The sequence below is a fragment of the Plectropomus leopardus genome, chromosome 23 (genome assembly GCF_008729295.1).
Source record: "Plectropomus leopardus isolate mb chromosome 23, YSFRI_Pleo_2.0, whole genome shotgun sequence".
Taxonomy (NCBI): Eukaryota; Metazoa; Chordata; class Actinopteri; order Perciformes; family Serranidae; genus Plectropomus; species Plectropomus leopardus.
Window position 1 is genome coordinate 1,337,334 of NC_056485.1, and position 16,184 is coordinate 1,353,517.

The window sequence follows — 16,184 nt, forward strand, 5'->3', positions numbered from 1 at the left end:
CAAGGTGATGTCACAGTTAAACATCAGTAGCCTCTGATCATGTGCACAGGGGGCAGTTTAGTGTTTAGTGTTAGTTTATATAGTATATATTTTTATCTTGATGGTTGGTTTACCCAACTCTTACAACTTTGTTCTGTTGTTTTGTGTGCAGTTTTTATTACTACAGAATACTGCATGGATAAGTATTATTGCCTATTATAGCTGCAGAGAAACACATACAAACACAGGAGCTCAAAATAACCATCGAAGGCACAAGTGATGGCGGTACCGACATCATTCCTACCACATTAGTGACGACAAAAAGTTTTAACATACCAAAGAGCTACCAGCAAATCTTAAATTTCCGCTCTGTGTGACTTGTGTTTACACTGCTGGTATTTATTGCTGTTGCCAGGAAATTACTGTTGAGATCCTCTCAGGTTTCACTGCCCCCCCCTCTTCCACGGCTGGAATGCTAATAAATTTAGAGGAGACCAGATAATGACTTGGCCTAAATAAAGAAACACCTCCCTATCAGACACAGTGGACAGCAGTATCACATTAACACTTTATGCATTGTATGCATTATGCATTCTGTGGATTGTATGCTAAATAGGTAGTAGACACCAATGGGCTCACTTAAAATGTACCATGTATCAGAAACATTTTTGTCCACATTTTACCCCCGTAGGGACTGTGGGAGTGTGGATAATGTCATGTGATCTGTCTCCTACCTGATTGCAGGTGCTGATGTCCACTCCCCCTTTAAGATATTCCAAAACCTTGTCGATGTTTCCTGCTCTCGCTGCCCGCAGGAAACTGGTGTTACTGTCCGACTGAAAGAGACACAGGAGAGATACACTTTAAAAAAAATAAATAAATAAATGTCCAAACCACATTGACATTGATTCACTTATGTTAAGTGGATTGATATTATCTTACCCCTGGTAATTAGGTATTAAAAAAAATGTAAATAATGAAGTAGAAAACTCAGGAATAAACACATTTTGGTGATTAAAGGTCAAAGACTGAAAAAGACAGATTATCATGACTTTTTTTTTATCATAAAGCAGGTACAGGTGCTATATAAAGACATGAAAGTTATCAAAACACTCAGCCTACAGTGAAATGCACACTGTTCATATTCAGAATTTGTGCCTTTAAATGAGCTGTCAGGACTTCCATGAAGTTATGATGTCACAAGTATACTATATAAAGGTATAAACTGCCAATACAGTGCTGTTACAGTCATTCGCCGGTGCAATAACGTGCAGATGTGGAAAACACAGAAATGCAGACAGGAGCTAAGTCAGAGGGGGAATACAAGTGCATTCATGCAGACGGGAGTCGGGTTTCCATTAACCCTCAAATTGCACAAATTGAAATTGTGATTCTAAAATCAATTTTCAATTTTGACAAAATAGATAAATAAATAAAAATCTCCTATTTATAGCATTGAAGTGTTTACACTTGTATAAGGTGGTATATTAGGTCATTCAAAAAAGCCTTTGCAATGGAAACACTTTTGGTATTTTTCTAGGTCACATGATGCTATGGCTATGTGCTTGTTATTGCATCACATAACTCTTCAAAAGTTCCTCTGTGAAATCATGGACTACCACCTCCCAGAAATCCCTCATACATGGCCACTCCCACGTATAAGGGGCTCGCCTTTCCATTATAGCTCCATAACACGCCTATGTGGCCTTGGATTGGAAATAATGACAGTTAGTTTGATGGCTGCAATAGAAATAAAGCTGCTAATATTTTGAACATCCATTACCTTGTTTCTTGGAATGTTAATGCCAGAGGAGAAGTCGCAGAACATCACTCAATGGAAACGCAGCCATCTCGAAAATTGTGTTTTAATGACATTTCAAAAATATCACTTCAGTTTTGTACAAATCTGTAATGGAAACCCGGCTAGTGTGATAATAACACGTTTTTTGAACATCAAAGCATGCAAACCTGATCGAATAGAAACCCCAAATGCAAGTATAAACCTAAAAATGAGCATTATTTACGACCTTTCACACTGAATGTCAACATAAGTTACTGTGTGTTTGTCATAACAAAAAGGCCTTTAAATAAAGTTTGTTGTACTTGCAGTCACTGTCATGACATGACATTGAATCTAATCTCTATCTCTTGTATGCATGCTGTTTGTATCTCGTCACTCTATTAAGTCATTTAAATTGCTTATGTAAGAGATTAAACTTGGATATATTTATCTACCCTATTGGCATATGTAGTTGTTATTTTCTTTTATAATTTTCTTTAAAGGATTAAAGTTGAAATTGCAATAAGCAGAACTGCACAATGAATTGTTATCAGTATTTATTGTGCAGCAGTATCAGGCAGATATGGTTTCCTTGGTGCACGATAATGTGTGTGCAGTGCAGTGTTTGGGAAGGACATGTCCCCTGTTTGTTTTTGGATGCTGAGTGAGCTGCAGTTGGAAACTGACCAGGACTGTAAGGAGGCAGAATGATTCAGCATTTTCCCCTCTGTGCCTTCACTAAAGCTAAATCCTGGCTCACACACAGTGTGTGTTTGAAGCTCCGGGCTCTCTGCTCCTCCTGTGGAAAAACACTGTGTGATGCTTATTTATACTGCATTTAAAATGTGTTACTCCCTCCAACAGGGGTCAGAGGTCAGTCAGGCATACTGTCACACCACACTGGAGACTGTCCTGCTCATGGACACTTTAGCAGATGCGCTATGGTTTTTTTTTTTTGGATAATGTCAAGGTCAGAGTGCCTAAAACTTTTATTCATGAGCCCTTTCAGTGTCGACATTTAACAAAGTTTACTGTGTCTGCTCCGTCATGATGCACACATCTCCACATACAGAATGCAGCAATGATGATGTAGGAAATGAGAAGGGACTCTGCAGCACTGATGTCTACCTCACACACGTACATTTAGTCCTGCTCTGATGGTTGTGGCTGACCTGCAGTCAGCTGCTGTCTGCCTGCTGCAGAGAGCTGCATTGCATCACTCACAGCTAGTAGAGGTTTCTGCAACACCGCCACCTCAAAGCACAATACTGCTGTGTCTCCATGTTTTAGTTAACAATCTACACATAACTAAATTTTTCATAGCTCATATTTCAAAACACTACTGACGTGAACTTGCAGAGACTTCAAGGGCATTTACCTCTTCGAGATGCACAATGGTCTAGTTAAAGAAAATCAGTGTACAGCTACATGGCCTGTACTTAAAGGGAAGGTTCTGTTTTTTTGAAAGTGGGGTTGAATGGGGTCCTTATCCATGGACAATATATTATAAACAATAGATGTCAGTCTACATACATGCCCCAAGTTTGGAGATGCAGACAGGAGTCTGCCACTGCAGCTACGCAATCTACTGTTGTGGATGGGGGCCAGCAACAAAATGTATTTCTGCAACCTAAAAAAGTCCTACTTAAAAAAATATATATATCAATATCAGTTTTCATTGTATGCTTTATCCGGCTTGCTATAGATTGAGGTATATCAGGTTTAAGGCTTTTAAAGACATTTAAAAGACATTTTTTACTAGCACAAAGAAGGAAATTTAAGACCAACAACCAAAACTGAACTTTAAAAAAGGAAAACATGACCCGACATCAAATGCCTAGGTTTAAGGACAATTTTGCCCACATATTTATTGTGGCATAAAACAATATTTTTTGGTGACATTCATGCTAGAGGACTTTTATTCAAAAAATAAAAATAAAATAAAAATAATAGTACTAATACTACTACCACTACTACTACTACTACTACTACTAAATAATAACAGTGTTACTAGTTATTTTAAAGTTTCACAATGCAATGCCATAAAAATCCTACTTTTCATGTCTAAGCATTTTTAAGGCTTTTGAAAGATTTATTTACGACATTTTAATACCAATTAAGGCCTTATTAATACCAATTTTTAGATTAATTAATTCTATGCTTTTTTGGAGTTTTTAAGGATCTGCAAGAACTCTATTTACTGAGAGTATTTTCACTTTAATGTCGGACAGTGATTTTCAATGGGAAAGTGAAGTCTTTATATTTTTCTCTTCAGGGCCAGACTCTGTTGAGAAAAACACTGATTTAACATCATTGAACACAGGAGCTGATGGTCTACCGCTGAATCAATCTGTTCATTAGTTTGTGTTTTTGTGTGGCTTTAGTGTTTGAAAGGATTAGTTAAGATTTACAAAAGTCACACAATAAAACAAATTAACTAACAGATTGAAACAGCAGCAGACCAGCAGCTCCTGTGTTCACCTGGCTGAAATTACTATTTTTCTTAATGGAGTCTGGTGGCTTTGACGGGAGCATGGATGGAGAACTGAAAATGTTAACGGCTTCCCTCGGAAACAAACTGTCTGAAGGAAAGGTATAACAATGAAAGTATTCTAAATATGGCATACACTTAAAGTATTGTTGATTTTTTTTTTTGGTTCATTCATTCATTCATTCATTCATCCATTTTCTGTAACCGCTTGTCCTCGCAAGGGTCCCGGGGGGGCTAGAGCCAATCCCAGCTGTAATCGGGCAGAAGGTGGGGTACACCCTGGACAGGTTGCCAGCCTATCGCAGGGCCGACACGTATAGACAAACTAGCACACAGTCACACCTCAGGGCAATTTAGAGTCACCAATCAATCTGACCTGCATGTCTTTGGTATGTGGGAGGAAGCCGGACTTTTTTTTAGGTAGCTAAAATATGTTTTGTTGCCGACCCATCCACAGCAGTAAATTGCTTAGCTTCCATGTCAGACTCCTGTCTGTGTCTCTAAACTGGGTGCGTGCCAACTGATGTCTACTGATTATGGATAAGTGCCTCATACAACCCCACTTTAAAAAATGTGAACTATCCCTTTAAGCCTGGAAAGACTCCTTCATCCAGCCTCATGTATGCTCTCACAGGGTCAGTATTGTTTTCCAACATCACTGCACAAAGCAGCCATTACCACAATCCAGCCTGTCTCATATTATCCTCACATTCCCTCCAGAGCTGTCGCGTCACATTATGCAAACCTTACCCTAATCATCGTTCCGCAACTGGCGGGTTGCTATAGTGACACTACGGCCAACAGGACTTTCAGACAAGTGGGACCTTTGAATGGAAAACACTTCACATTGAAGAGAATAGTGGCAGCCAGCTTCCTACCGGAATAGTTTCATAACTCCTGGTTATAAGCAGCTTAGTCAGTTTGTCTCTCTCTTTGATGGGGGAACTCTTTGACTGTGCAGATCAGAAAAGTGCTTTAAACCTCAGAAACCTGGATCGACATCGCTTTTCTTCTGCTGCATTCATATGCCTTTCACAAATATTTAAATCTCTGAGCCCTGAGCAAACTGGTTTCTTTAAAAAACAAACAAACATGGGAATAAGACAATGAGCAACGTGGCAAGAAATGTCCCATGAATTGCAAGAAATTCAAATTTAGATTTAGAAAACCACTTTTAAATTTATCATAATTATAGATTTATTGATTTTTTATCGAATTATAATAATCTTTTAAGCAGTTTTTTTAAGGTCATTTATTTTTTTTCCTTTTACATGTTAAATTGCTTATTTGTTTAGTCAATTGATTTTTAGGTTGTTTTTTTCCTTTTCTTTTTTTTTGCTGCAATTTTTAATAATTTTCCTGTACTTTTTGCTAATGTCTTGTTAAATTGTCATTGTCATTTCCTCTTTAAATGCTCATCACCTTCTTCACTTTTTTTTTTAATCAAATCAAGCCAATTTGCCTAGGTTTCAAAGGGTTAAACCTCTGAACCCTAAGCAAAATAATGGAATTTCTTTCAAAAACATGAGAAAAATGGCAAAGAGCAACTTGTTAAGAAATGCTCCAAAAATTAAAATATTTAGAAGTCATTTAAAATAAATAAATAAATAAATAAACAAATAAACTAGAAAAAAAATGTCCAGGAGAAAAACAGAAGAAAAAAGCTAGGGAAAAAAACATTTAAATTCCATTAATTTAAAATTATGTTACAAAATTATTATATTTCTATGCATCTTTCCAAGGTCATTTTCTATCTGTCTTTCTTTCTTTTTACTAATTTCTCAGGAAATTTTCTTTCCTCTACTTTTCTTTCCTCTACTTTTCATTAACTTTTTGCTAATTTGTGGGTCATTTCTTTTTTTCTTGCTCATTGCCCTTTTCCCATGTTTTTGAAAGAAGTAAAGCCAATTTGTCCAGGTTTCAAAGGGTTAAAAGGCCAACAGCTACATGAAGGTCATGTCTGTGTGAGAATAATAGGCTAATAGGAACAGAAATAAAGAACAAAGTCACCACTTGGTCAGACATGAAGGTCATTGCTTTGCTGCCTCTTTGACCTCACTTGGAGCAGAAAGAAAGAAAAATACCCTCATCACACTGACTGCATCATAATTGTCTTTTAAATGTACTCGTATCACATGTGTCCGCTCTGTAACATTGTGCTCCTGCTTAGGTTTCAGCTAATGTCTAGAAACATCACTTCATGACTTAATGCGTCCGTCACATTACATCAAACATTCATTTACATAGTCACTGTCTTCATCGGTGAAGCGCAAAGAGCTTTATCAATAATGCAAACCAACCCCCCCACCCATACACACACTGTGATTTTGAGAGATCGGTGCCCAGTTCTGGGAGCATCCTTGCCCCTCCCAGTTACCATGGAGCCAAGCACTGCCCTACTCTGGAGGTAACCACGACAACAAGGCTCTGTCTTTTCAGCAGAGCTAGCAAAGTAAGCAGAGAAAAGATGAAGGGCACTGCTTCCTTCAGATCCATCTATCAGCACAGCAGATCACACAGATACACAGGCATGCACACGCATGCACGCACGTAAACACACACACACACACACACACACACACACACGGTTTAACCAAGTGGTGACCTCAGGACTGAAAAATGAAGCCCATGTGTAAATGTCAAAAACTGCAGTTCTTGCAATGTGCACTTTAGGCTGGCTCCAAGAGTGAGTCAATCTCGAAACCTTGCGTTATTTTTTTTTTTCTTTTTGTCATAAAAAGGGAATGTTTTTAGGTAACATGCTCTAAAGCTGATATTTTGCTTATGAACCCTACAAGATCAAACCACAGACAAGTTTAAAAATTGTTTTGTATGTAAACACCAAAGGTTAGAGTAGACAAGAGCTGTTAGTGAAGGCTATCGGTCAGATATCGGTTTCAGCAGTAAGCAGACTGAAAAGACCAGTGTTAACCCTTTAAAACCTGGACCAACTTTTTTTTTGTGCAATGAGCAAAAATATGTCCAGCAATATGTCCAGCAAATTTCAAGAAATTGGTAGATTTTGAAAAAAAAAGTTTAAAGAAATCAATTTTTTTAAAAAGTAATTCAATTTTTTTATGATTTTTTTTGTTGAGAAAAACTGTTTTATGTTTTTCAAAATGTAGGAAAAAATATCTAGATGGCTAAAATAATTGTAATAATAATAAATATAATATTATATATTACAAATTATTTTAGAGTTATTATTATTCTTAAGCACTTTTTTCAAATAATTTCCCTTTTTGTTTTAAGTTTTTCTTGCTTTCCTTTTTTTGTTGTACTATTGTTTCATTTCTTAATAATAAGAATAATACTTTTAGTTTATAATTTTTTTTTATTGATTTATTCTATTTTAAGGTACTCAGAGACACTTTGCCTCCATCCAATTTTTGAAAGAAATCATGTTTTTTCTCAAATTTCAAAGGGTAAATATTGGACTTATGTTAATAGCGATGTAGTAGGCAAATATTTGCTTACATTTAACATTTGTGTTATATTCACTTGATGCTAATGTTAGCTTGTCATTCTCATGGCCGACTTGTCAGAACAAAAGGTTATCATACCAAGTGTATGTGCTAGTGAATGCTAATGTGTTTGCATGGACCTGTAAGAACAGAGCGAGAATAGATTGAAGTAGCAACTGTGGCCTGGTTTATTTGATGGAGGAAGCACATTCTATTGCTATCTGTCAGGACAGAATAACAGTATGTCTGTTTACTAGCAACAGCTCTCCTCCGCTGGTGCTGGCTCTGTGTGTGTGGTTCGGATATTAATATGAGCTCCATTGGGCTGCTCTGCACACATTAGTCCATAAAGTAAATGTTTTGAGCTAACAACAGCACTTCAATCAGAGCAACCAATCATCATTACAACCACAAAAAGCCACACAGCCAAATACAACGCTTTATACTCTGTGTGGGGTGTGGGGTGTGAGGCTTTCACCCCACAGAAATATTAATTATATAATCACAAAGCACAGAGCAGTCATGCATCACCTGTTCTAATTCATTATCCTCAAGATGGCTTCACTGGAACTGGAGTGGGTCACAAACAAACACATCCACCTGTTTCCATTCTGTTCATTACCATTATGATCAATGTCAGCTGATCTGCAACCAGCAGTACAGAGCCTCAGCGGACAGCAGCAGCTGTTGTTTGTTGCATATATATATATATATATATATATATATATATAGAGAGAGAGAGAGAGAGAGAGAGAGAGAGAGACAGATAGATAGATAGGATGGTGGATCATCCATGGAGTGCTTTTTTGCTTTTTTCATTTTTAAATTTTTTAAATTGTATGTATGCATGTATTTATTTATCTATTAGTCAGTTAGACAGTCAGTCAGTCAGCCTTTTTTTCTTTCAAAAAAATAAAGAAAAGGATATAAAGTGTAGTCGCTAATGTTCAGGGTATTAGGCCCGACTATTAAAGAGGGGGGAAGAACTTATAGTCATAGCCTGTCCACAGATTATGGAGTGCTGTTTGTTTCTGTCCGACACAGTTGTATCATATTTGGAAAAACTGTAAACTATCTATGCCTATCAGTATATTATGTAAAATGGCCTATATTATGTAGAGAATCTACTCATTTTATATTCATTATAAAGTCTCCTCGCACACTACACTGACAGAGAACATGATGGGAATACTTCAAATGCTTCTCACAGATATGTAAAGTATAATGTATATACAAACATAAGTATTACATGATCAGGGTCGAAATGGCCATTCTAACGTCACATTACATCATACGTCATTTAACACTTAGCCTACATATGATATGACTTTAAAGATGCATATGCCTACAGTATATCAGTGTGAGGGGTTAGGGGTCAGGGGTCAAGAAGTAGATCTCTCCAAAATAGACCCTGTCTAAAAACAGGAGGTGAGTGGGCTACACATGAGCTACACAACATGATGCAGCCAAAATATATATTATGTATGTATATATTATGCAAGTATGCAGTATGAAATTAAGTTACAAAAGGGCAACTCTTATTAGTCTACTTTTAGTCTGTCTTATCTGGCAGCATCGGCCCAACGCTCTGTTGTCTCATCCATCGACCCTGAGAATCTTCATGTTACCAGATCGTGTTCGTCACGCTTGGAAAGCCGAGCATGACAGATAAACACAGCAAAACAACCTGCTGTGCTGTTTCAGTGTAACTACTGCCTGTTTCTAGTCTTTCATTAAATCCTGCTGAATTTTTTGTTGTATTTGCTTTTTGGCCACATGAGCATAGCAGCTCTTTACTAGCCTGGCATGCATACTACAGCGTTTTTGGTTGTTTTTACGGATCTGTGTACATGAGGATCATTTTCACACAATGTAATGATAAGAATGTGGATTTTTTATTTTTAAACTCAAAGGAAAGACTTTTCCATTTTTAGCAGGATTGTTCCTGTCTATCTGTTGCCTAAGTCCTTAGTCTTTATAAGATTAATCCCACCAAAATGAGTGATACCAGACTCCTAAACCTATACCTGTTTTTAAATAGCATAGCAATATCATAATAATAATAATAATAATAATATGTGGGGGCTCATTTAATGCTTACTGGGCTGTTAGCTCTTATTTCTGATAACTGAAATCCAAGCATATTATTCTATGTTATATCTCTGAGGTTTTTATCTGTTTAGAGTAAAAAAAAAAATCTTTCCTATGTTTGTGGTGTTGTGTTGACGAGAGTATGAAAATGAATGGCAGAGGATCAATATGTCCATAAAGACTGAGTCAGAGAGACAGTCTCACTGTTGTCATGAAGCTCATCTCTGTTTGTCACACTGTTGTGCATGTTCACTTCCTCTCCTCTTTGTGTTTCTCCTCTCATCCTGTCAGGTAACAGAACCTCAGCTGAAACCTGCATCGCCAGGAGTCACTGCAGCCTCCTCCTCCTCCTTCCACACACACAGCCAATCACAGCAGGCTGGACCCTCCTGTGCCAGTCTCTGAGTTAAAAGATAGGGTGGTGTGGAGGATGTGTGCCATGGCCATTAGATTGTACCAGATTAGTGCAAAACTGAAGACTTTGAGTTTGTATCAAGTCTGTATGTAACTGGAAGGGGCTGTATATGTAGCAGTGCATGTGTAACACATCCAGGAGTTACTGAGCAAGTCATTTCTGTGTCCACATGCTGCAAACAAGTCCAACATTTATTCTTCCTTTAGTTCTTTCCCCTAAAGCCTCCCGTAGACTGAGATTTTATCAATCTTAGAAGTTTAGTGCAGCTCCACTGAGTGACATGGATCGAATAAACTTGGTTACGAAGTTAAGTTTGACGTATGCAGACTGTGTGATGACATCATCCACTGAATTGCAGGTGATGTCGACCGACTTCAATATGCAAGGACTATCAGTGTGTGCCATCCATCTACGCCGCTGTGGTGGTAAGAGAAAAAATGTAAACAAACAAGTAGGTCCTAAGAGTAGTGACACAGTGAGATGTTCACCCTGAATTTCACCGTCAGAATTTAATCCCAGGCTGTCTTTGGTCACACCACCGTGGCAACAGCCATCCTTAACCCTCTCTCACTGTACGACGTAGGACCACTGTTTTAGAGCCACAATGCTTATCGTCCATCTGGGTCAAATCAATATCGCACTGTGTATACTGGACTTCAGCGTGTGATATGGATAAACAGAGGACTCTTTAAGCACATCAGTGTGATGCAAAGCCTAAACACACTGCACACAGTATTTGACAACCTGAGGACGAGAACTGGTCAGTTCACCAGTTTGTTGTGCTGTCTACAAACAATGTTGATAGAGCAGGAAAACAGTACTTAAACACTAGGTGGGTTTCTATTACAGATTTGAGTAAAACTTAAGCAGTATTTTCAAAATGTAGATAAACACATTTGTGAGATATCTGCGTTTCCACTGAGTGATGTTCTGCGATTTCTCCTCTGGTGATAACATTTCAGTAACTATAATGATGGATGTTCAAAACATTAGCAGCTTTATTTCTATTACAGCCACCGCACTAGCCGTCATTATTTCCAATCCAAGGCCACGTAGGCGTGTTATGGAGCCATAATGGAAAGGTGAGCTCCTTATACATGGGAGTGGCCACGTATGAGGGATTTCTGGGAGTTGATAGTCCAGGATTTCATCATGTTGACTGCATCATGCCCGAGGGAGGCAGTTCTTACCAACGAGCACATAGCCATAGTGTCTTGTGACCCAGAAAAGCATGTCAGTTTTTTTTTGAAATTGACACGCTTCCATTAGGTGTGTTTTATATTTGCAATTTCAATTTGCGCAATAAGCAGGCCAGTGGTAACCTGCCTGGTGAAGCTGTGAGCTGTAAACCAAAACATGAGCTGAAAGAGCTACAAATCTGGTAATGCTCAGAGAAAGTGCAGAGCTGGTGATAATGAGTTTGTCACTACACAAGCAACACTTTTCTCATCATATAGTAATATGACCTTTAGTGAAGGCTGAAGTGCCCTCTTTTGTCAGGATTGTCTATTCAAAACGTAATGCGGCTAAAATAGAAGTTTGAAATGTTTTGCTTTTCTCTCTTACCATGTCCAGAGTGCATCCTCAGATACAAACTGATTCTGAGTCTCAGTTTTTAGTGTGTGTGTGCTCACACTGGAAAAGTCACAAAAACAAGTCTACTCAAACCAAAAACTGAGATGCAGACTAAATATGATAAATATAATATTCTATATGTTTTTGAGTGGTTGCACTATTCTTTCACAATACAATGCACAAAAGATGTAGGGAAGCGGCTCACAGTGACATGAATACTGCAATGAATTTTAGATGGTGCTAAAACTGCTCCAAAAAACTGTTGAACAAGAAATAAGTATTACATGGCGGGAAAAAAAAATTTAGGTCAACTTTGAAATTTAATTGGCAGCAGTTTTGCAAAGCTGCAGTTTGAATCACATCTGACAAAACAGGTATCATTGCCTGTTAGTATAAAATGGTAAAGCATGTTGATATAAAACAGAATGCTATAAGGATTTGGGAAATAAGCATGTAAGGACTCTGTCACTGCTAAAATATTTTGGTGGTTGTTTAAAGGTCTTACATCCAAAAGATGCCAAAAAGCTTTGACAAGCTTTGCTTTTGGAAAAGTAAACTCAACGTATAACGAAGCAACAGGAGCCAACAAAAGGAGCATGTTAATAAGTTGTGTGCAATTTAAAAGTATTGTTCATCAGGCAAGTTTGAAGTGCAATTTAGTTTCCCCTCAGCACTTGAATGCATCAGTAATTACAACTTGCAACAACATCCAGAAAAAACACCGACTTCTCTGGACCCAAGCTTTTCTGAGATGTACTGATACAAGGTGGAAAAGTGCACTGTGGTCTTATGAGTCCGCATTTCAGATTGTTGTTTAAAAAGGACCATCCACATTGTTCACAGCTCAAAGTTCAAAGTCAGCATCTATGATAGACTGACCTGCCTGAAGTCTAGACCTGACTCCTTTTGAAAATGTGTAGCGCATTATGAAGCCCAAAATAGGCCAACAAAGACCCTGGACTGTTGGACAAGGTGTATATAAAGCAGACAACTTAGAAACAACTTCATATGCAGCTTGCAGTTCAGAAATATGAAAAAGAGTCTTAAGCCATTAGGGCAGGTTAAATGTACTACTTAGTTCAAGAAACCTTATCTAGAAACAAAACACTATCTGCCTCTGATGTATAGTTTTAACATTTGCTCTAGACAAGCCACACATTAAGACTCAGCAGCAGAGTAAATCACCAATATTTTTGTCTTATATTCCAAGCAGGAGCACAGCATGGGTGGCATGCTGCTAAAGTCATTACATTGCTTTTCAAATTAGCCACAAGAGTCCACATGCTGCTGTGCAGAGATACTTTAGGAGCAAAAATGTCACACTGGCCTTTAAAGGGTGAGGAGAGGTGACAACTTCCCACCCCATCCTACAAAGACTAGCACATGAATGCACACACTAACTCCTCAACACCTGAAAAGCTTAACTATACCTGCTAATACATCTGAGGGTCAGTCAGTACTGATTCTGAAGTCAGAACAGAAGTAGTTCACACATCTTTCAGTGAAAACAGAAAAGTGGATCAGGAGCTTGTCAGTGACAGACACAAAGAACAGTCCTGTCATCCACACTGTGACCAAAATAAAAATAACTCAAGACTTAAAAGCAGGAGCTAACACTGACTTCTAACTGCTTCAAAGTTATTGCTTATAGAAGTTACCCACAACCTTCTTATCAGTAAAAATCTCCTAAAAGAGCACTTCAGGGGCGTCCCAGTTCTCTGCTGCACCTGTCAGTACGGGCTCTTACCAGCATCAGTGGAGGCTGCAAAGGAAAATGCTCCTGACAGTAGTAGTCTGGAAAAGCATTCTGGTCCAGGTTTGACTGGCTCCCGGCGGTCCTCAGGCCCTTGTCCGAGCCGCACACCTTACACATAGCTGTATTGCCCATGGTGCAAGTTTTTCTCTATCCCATCAGAATGTAAAGGAATCTAAGTGAGTGCATTTAATCACTCTGATAATCCACTGCCTGTCCCTGGTCCACCTCCCCTCCCCCTAAAAACCCCAAAGGCTACCATCCGGTGGGGGGGGCACCCCCTCAGTCCCAGCAAAACCTAACTTCCCCTTTGGCCTCAGCAGCGCTCCAGTCCCTGCTGCACCACTACTGCTTCCAGCACAGAGCTAGCTCTTACTCGTTGCCAATCCAACTCTCTGACCATTGACCAACACCCCCCTTGCCCAGCTATTTTTACACCCACCAGCCAAGATATGCATGTAGAGAAAGCCCCCTCCCACTCCCATCCCCCTGCTTAAAACAGGAGGGGCTGGGAGGGGGCATCACACACACACTCAGCTTAGACTAATATGACTCCGATATGTGGCAATAATTTGTGACAATGTGCAGTCAAATCAAACACTTTACAATCCAAAGCCAAAACTCTGCACTGGTCTGACAACCAGAGGTGCATTAATGTTGCCAAGTGTGAACAACAGTGTGTTACATCATAACTGGCTACTATCCAGATGCTGCAGATTTGACATTAGAGGACAGATGATTGGGCCACTTGCATTCATGTTGATGTTTTGCCTCATTTTTGGCATGCAATGTCTATTACTGACTTAGATGAAAACAGTACTAAAGAGAATATCAGTCTAATCCCAGCACATGCACCAGTAAATAATACTGTCACTGTCTATGTGCACATGCACAATAATATTCCACTACGATACAGGTCATGTAAACATCATATTCTGTTTTGATATTCCCAACTAGGCCTTTTTTTTTTTTCAAATGAAGCATTTTTTCCAATTAGGATATGTGGGATATGCTGATAACCAGGTATTAGGCGCATAATTTGAACATGTATATATCACAGAATACAAGTCTTAATTGTTTTTTCTTTTTTTATTGCAAATGATGACAGATGGCCTCTTGTCTGTTTGGTGTCAGCTCTGTGCGTGGTACACAAACCAGCTAGCCAGAAGTTAATGAGTAGAGATACATGTCCAAAGAGAAACCCACAGTTCTGGGTTCGGGTTATCTGGGTTTTGGGTTGGGGTTAACTATTTTTAAACATCTTGAAAGACCTGCCTGTTCTCATTCTAAAGTTGTCAAATACTGCCCCCTTGACATTGCTTTTGACATAAGATCATGATGGATCATGATGGCTTTCGCGTCTACATAAAACGCAGCAGGATGGCGTCAGCTTGGAATGCAGCCGCATAAAACCAGTTGTCATGTTATTACGCGCTAGCTGGCGCAGGACCATGTGCCTCCCTCCTGTAATCATAACCATCCGTCTCAGTCATGTACTTCTGTTTACATCCTGGCGTTGGTTGCCATGTGCTTGCGTCGTCTAAACATAACCACGTGCAGCTGGTGTGAATCACAGTAGCAGCATCCCAGAACACAGATAGCAGACACAGGAGGATACCAAGAGTGTAATATGTAGACGTGGAAGTCCACTGCAAAGCGACATAATGTGACGACTTGGGATGAGAATGTGTTGAGAAGACTTGGATATTATCAGGTTTATGGATATGAATACATATTGCAACATCATCCTTTTATGAAGGTGAAGGAATGAAAGGGAGAGGCTGTATTCACAGGTTATTCACATGCTGACATTATTCAGTGTTAAGAAGCATTATCTAGACATGTATACAACGCATGTGAAGCATGTGACTTATTTGGGCATTTTTACTGCAGTTTGCGACACACAACTTCTTGCCCGTTTACTGTCAGCTCTATGTGTTGCACACAAACCAGCTATGCACAAATTCAGCAATGTTGACCTCTGAAGGAATAAAAGAGGGAGGTTGTGTTGATATGGTCCAACAAGTCTGCCATCAGTGGAAAAGCTGAGAATTTCATGACAGACACTCCACTTTTCATGTTTTGAAGAGATAAATGACACACTGGAGCAGGTTAATCAGGGTACACACAGTGGAACATTAACCCTGTAAACCCTGGTTTGACATCAATTTTATTGTGCTGTGTTTGGACATCTTTTGCAAGATATTTTACCCTTTGAAACCTGAGCAAATTGGCTTGATTCCTTTCAGAAACATGGAAATGACCAACTAGAAAGGTCCCTTAAAGAGAATGACCTGAAAATTAGTTTTAAAAAAGGGAAAAAAACAGGGGAAAATGTTACAGAAAAAAATTACACTTTTTAAAAAAAAAAATTCTGCGCTTTTTGGGGGACATTTTTTGTTTGTTTGTGGATTACTTTTTATTAGTCATGTTAAGAGATTAGTCTGAATGTTGTCTTTTTTTAGAATAAGGGCAAATGACTGAAAGGTCTGAATATTTTGTGCATGCAAACAAAGTCACTGTGTATTTCCCTGCTGGCAGCTTTGTAAGTGAGAGGCTCCTTTAAGGTCATATACAACTAGTGTAACCCTGCCTCCATGTGACCTTTTCCTAAATGCCTTAACTCAGACTGAAAC

General features: G+C 38.7%; 1 protein-coding gene across 3 annotated transcripts in view; it reads right to left on the reverse strand.

The window, feature by feature from the left end:
• The window catches only part of ank2b (ankyrin 2b, neuronal), a 106,336-nt gene extending 92,457 nt beyond the window's left edge, over positions 1 to 13,879 (reverse strand). For 2 of the 3 annotated variants that reach the window (XM_042512636.1, XM_042512635.1), the window contains exons 1-2: positions 13,543 to 13,879; positions 714 to 815 (exon numbers count right to left, since the gene is read on the reverse strand). In XM_042512636.1, the coding sequence (XP_042368570.1) occupies positions 714 to 815; positions 13,543 to 13,683 (243 nt within the window). In that variant the 5' untranslated portion in view covers positions 13,684 to 13,879. The remainder of the gene's footprint in view (positions 1 to 713; positions 816 to 13,542) is intronic. The other variant, XM_042512634.1, reaches the window with a different exon arrangement.
• Positions 13,880 to 16,184: the final 2,305 nt, after the last annotated feature.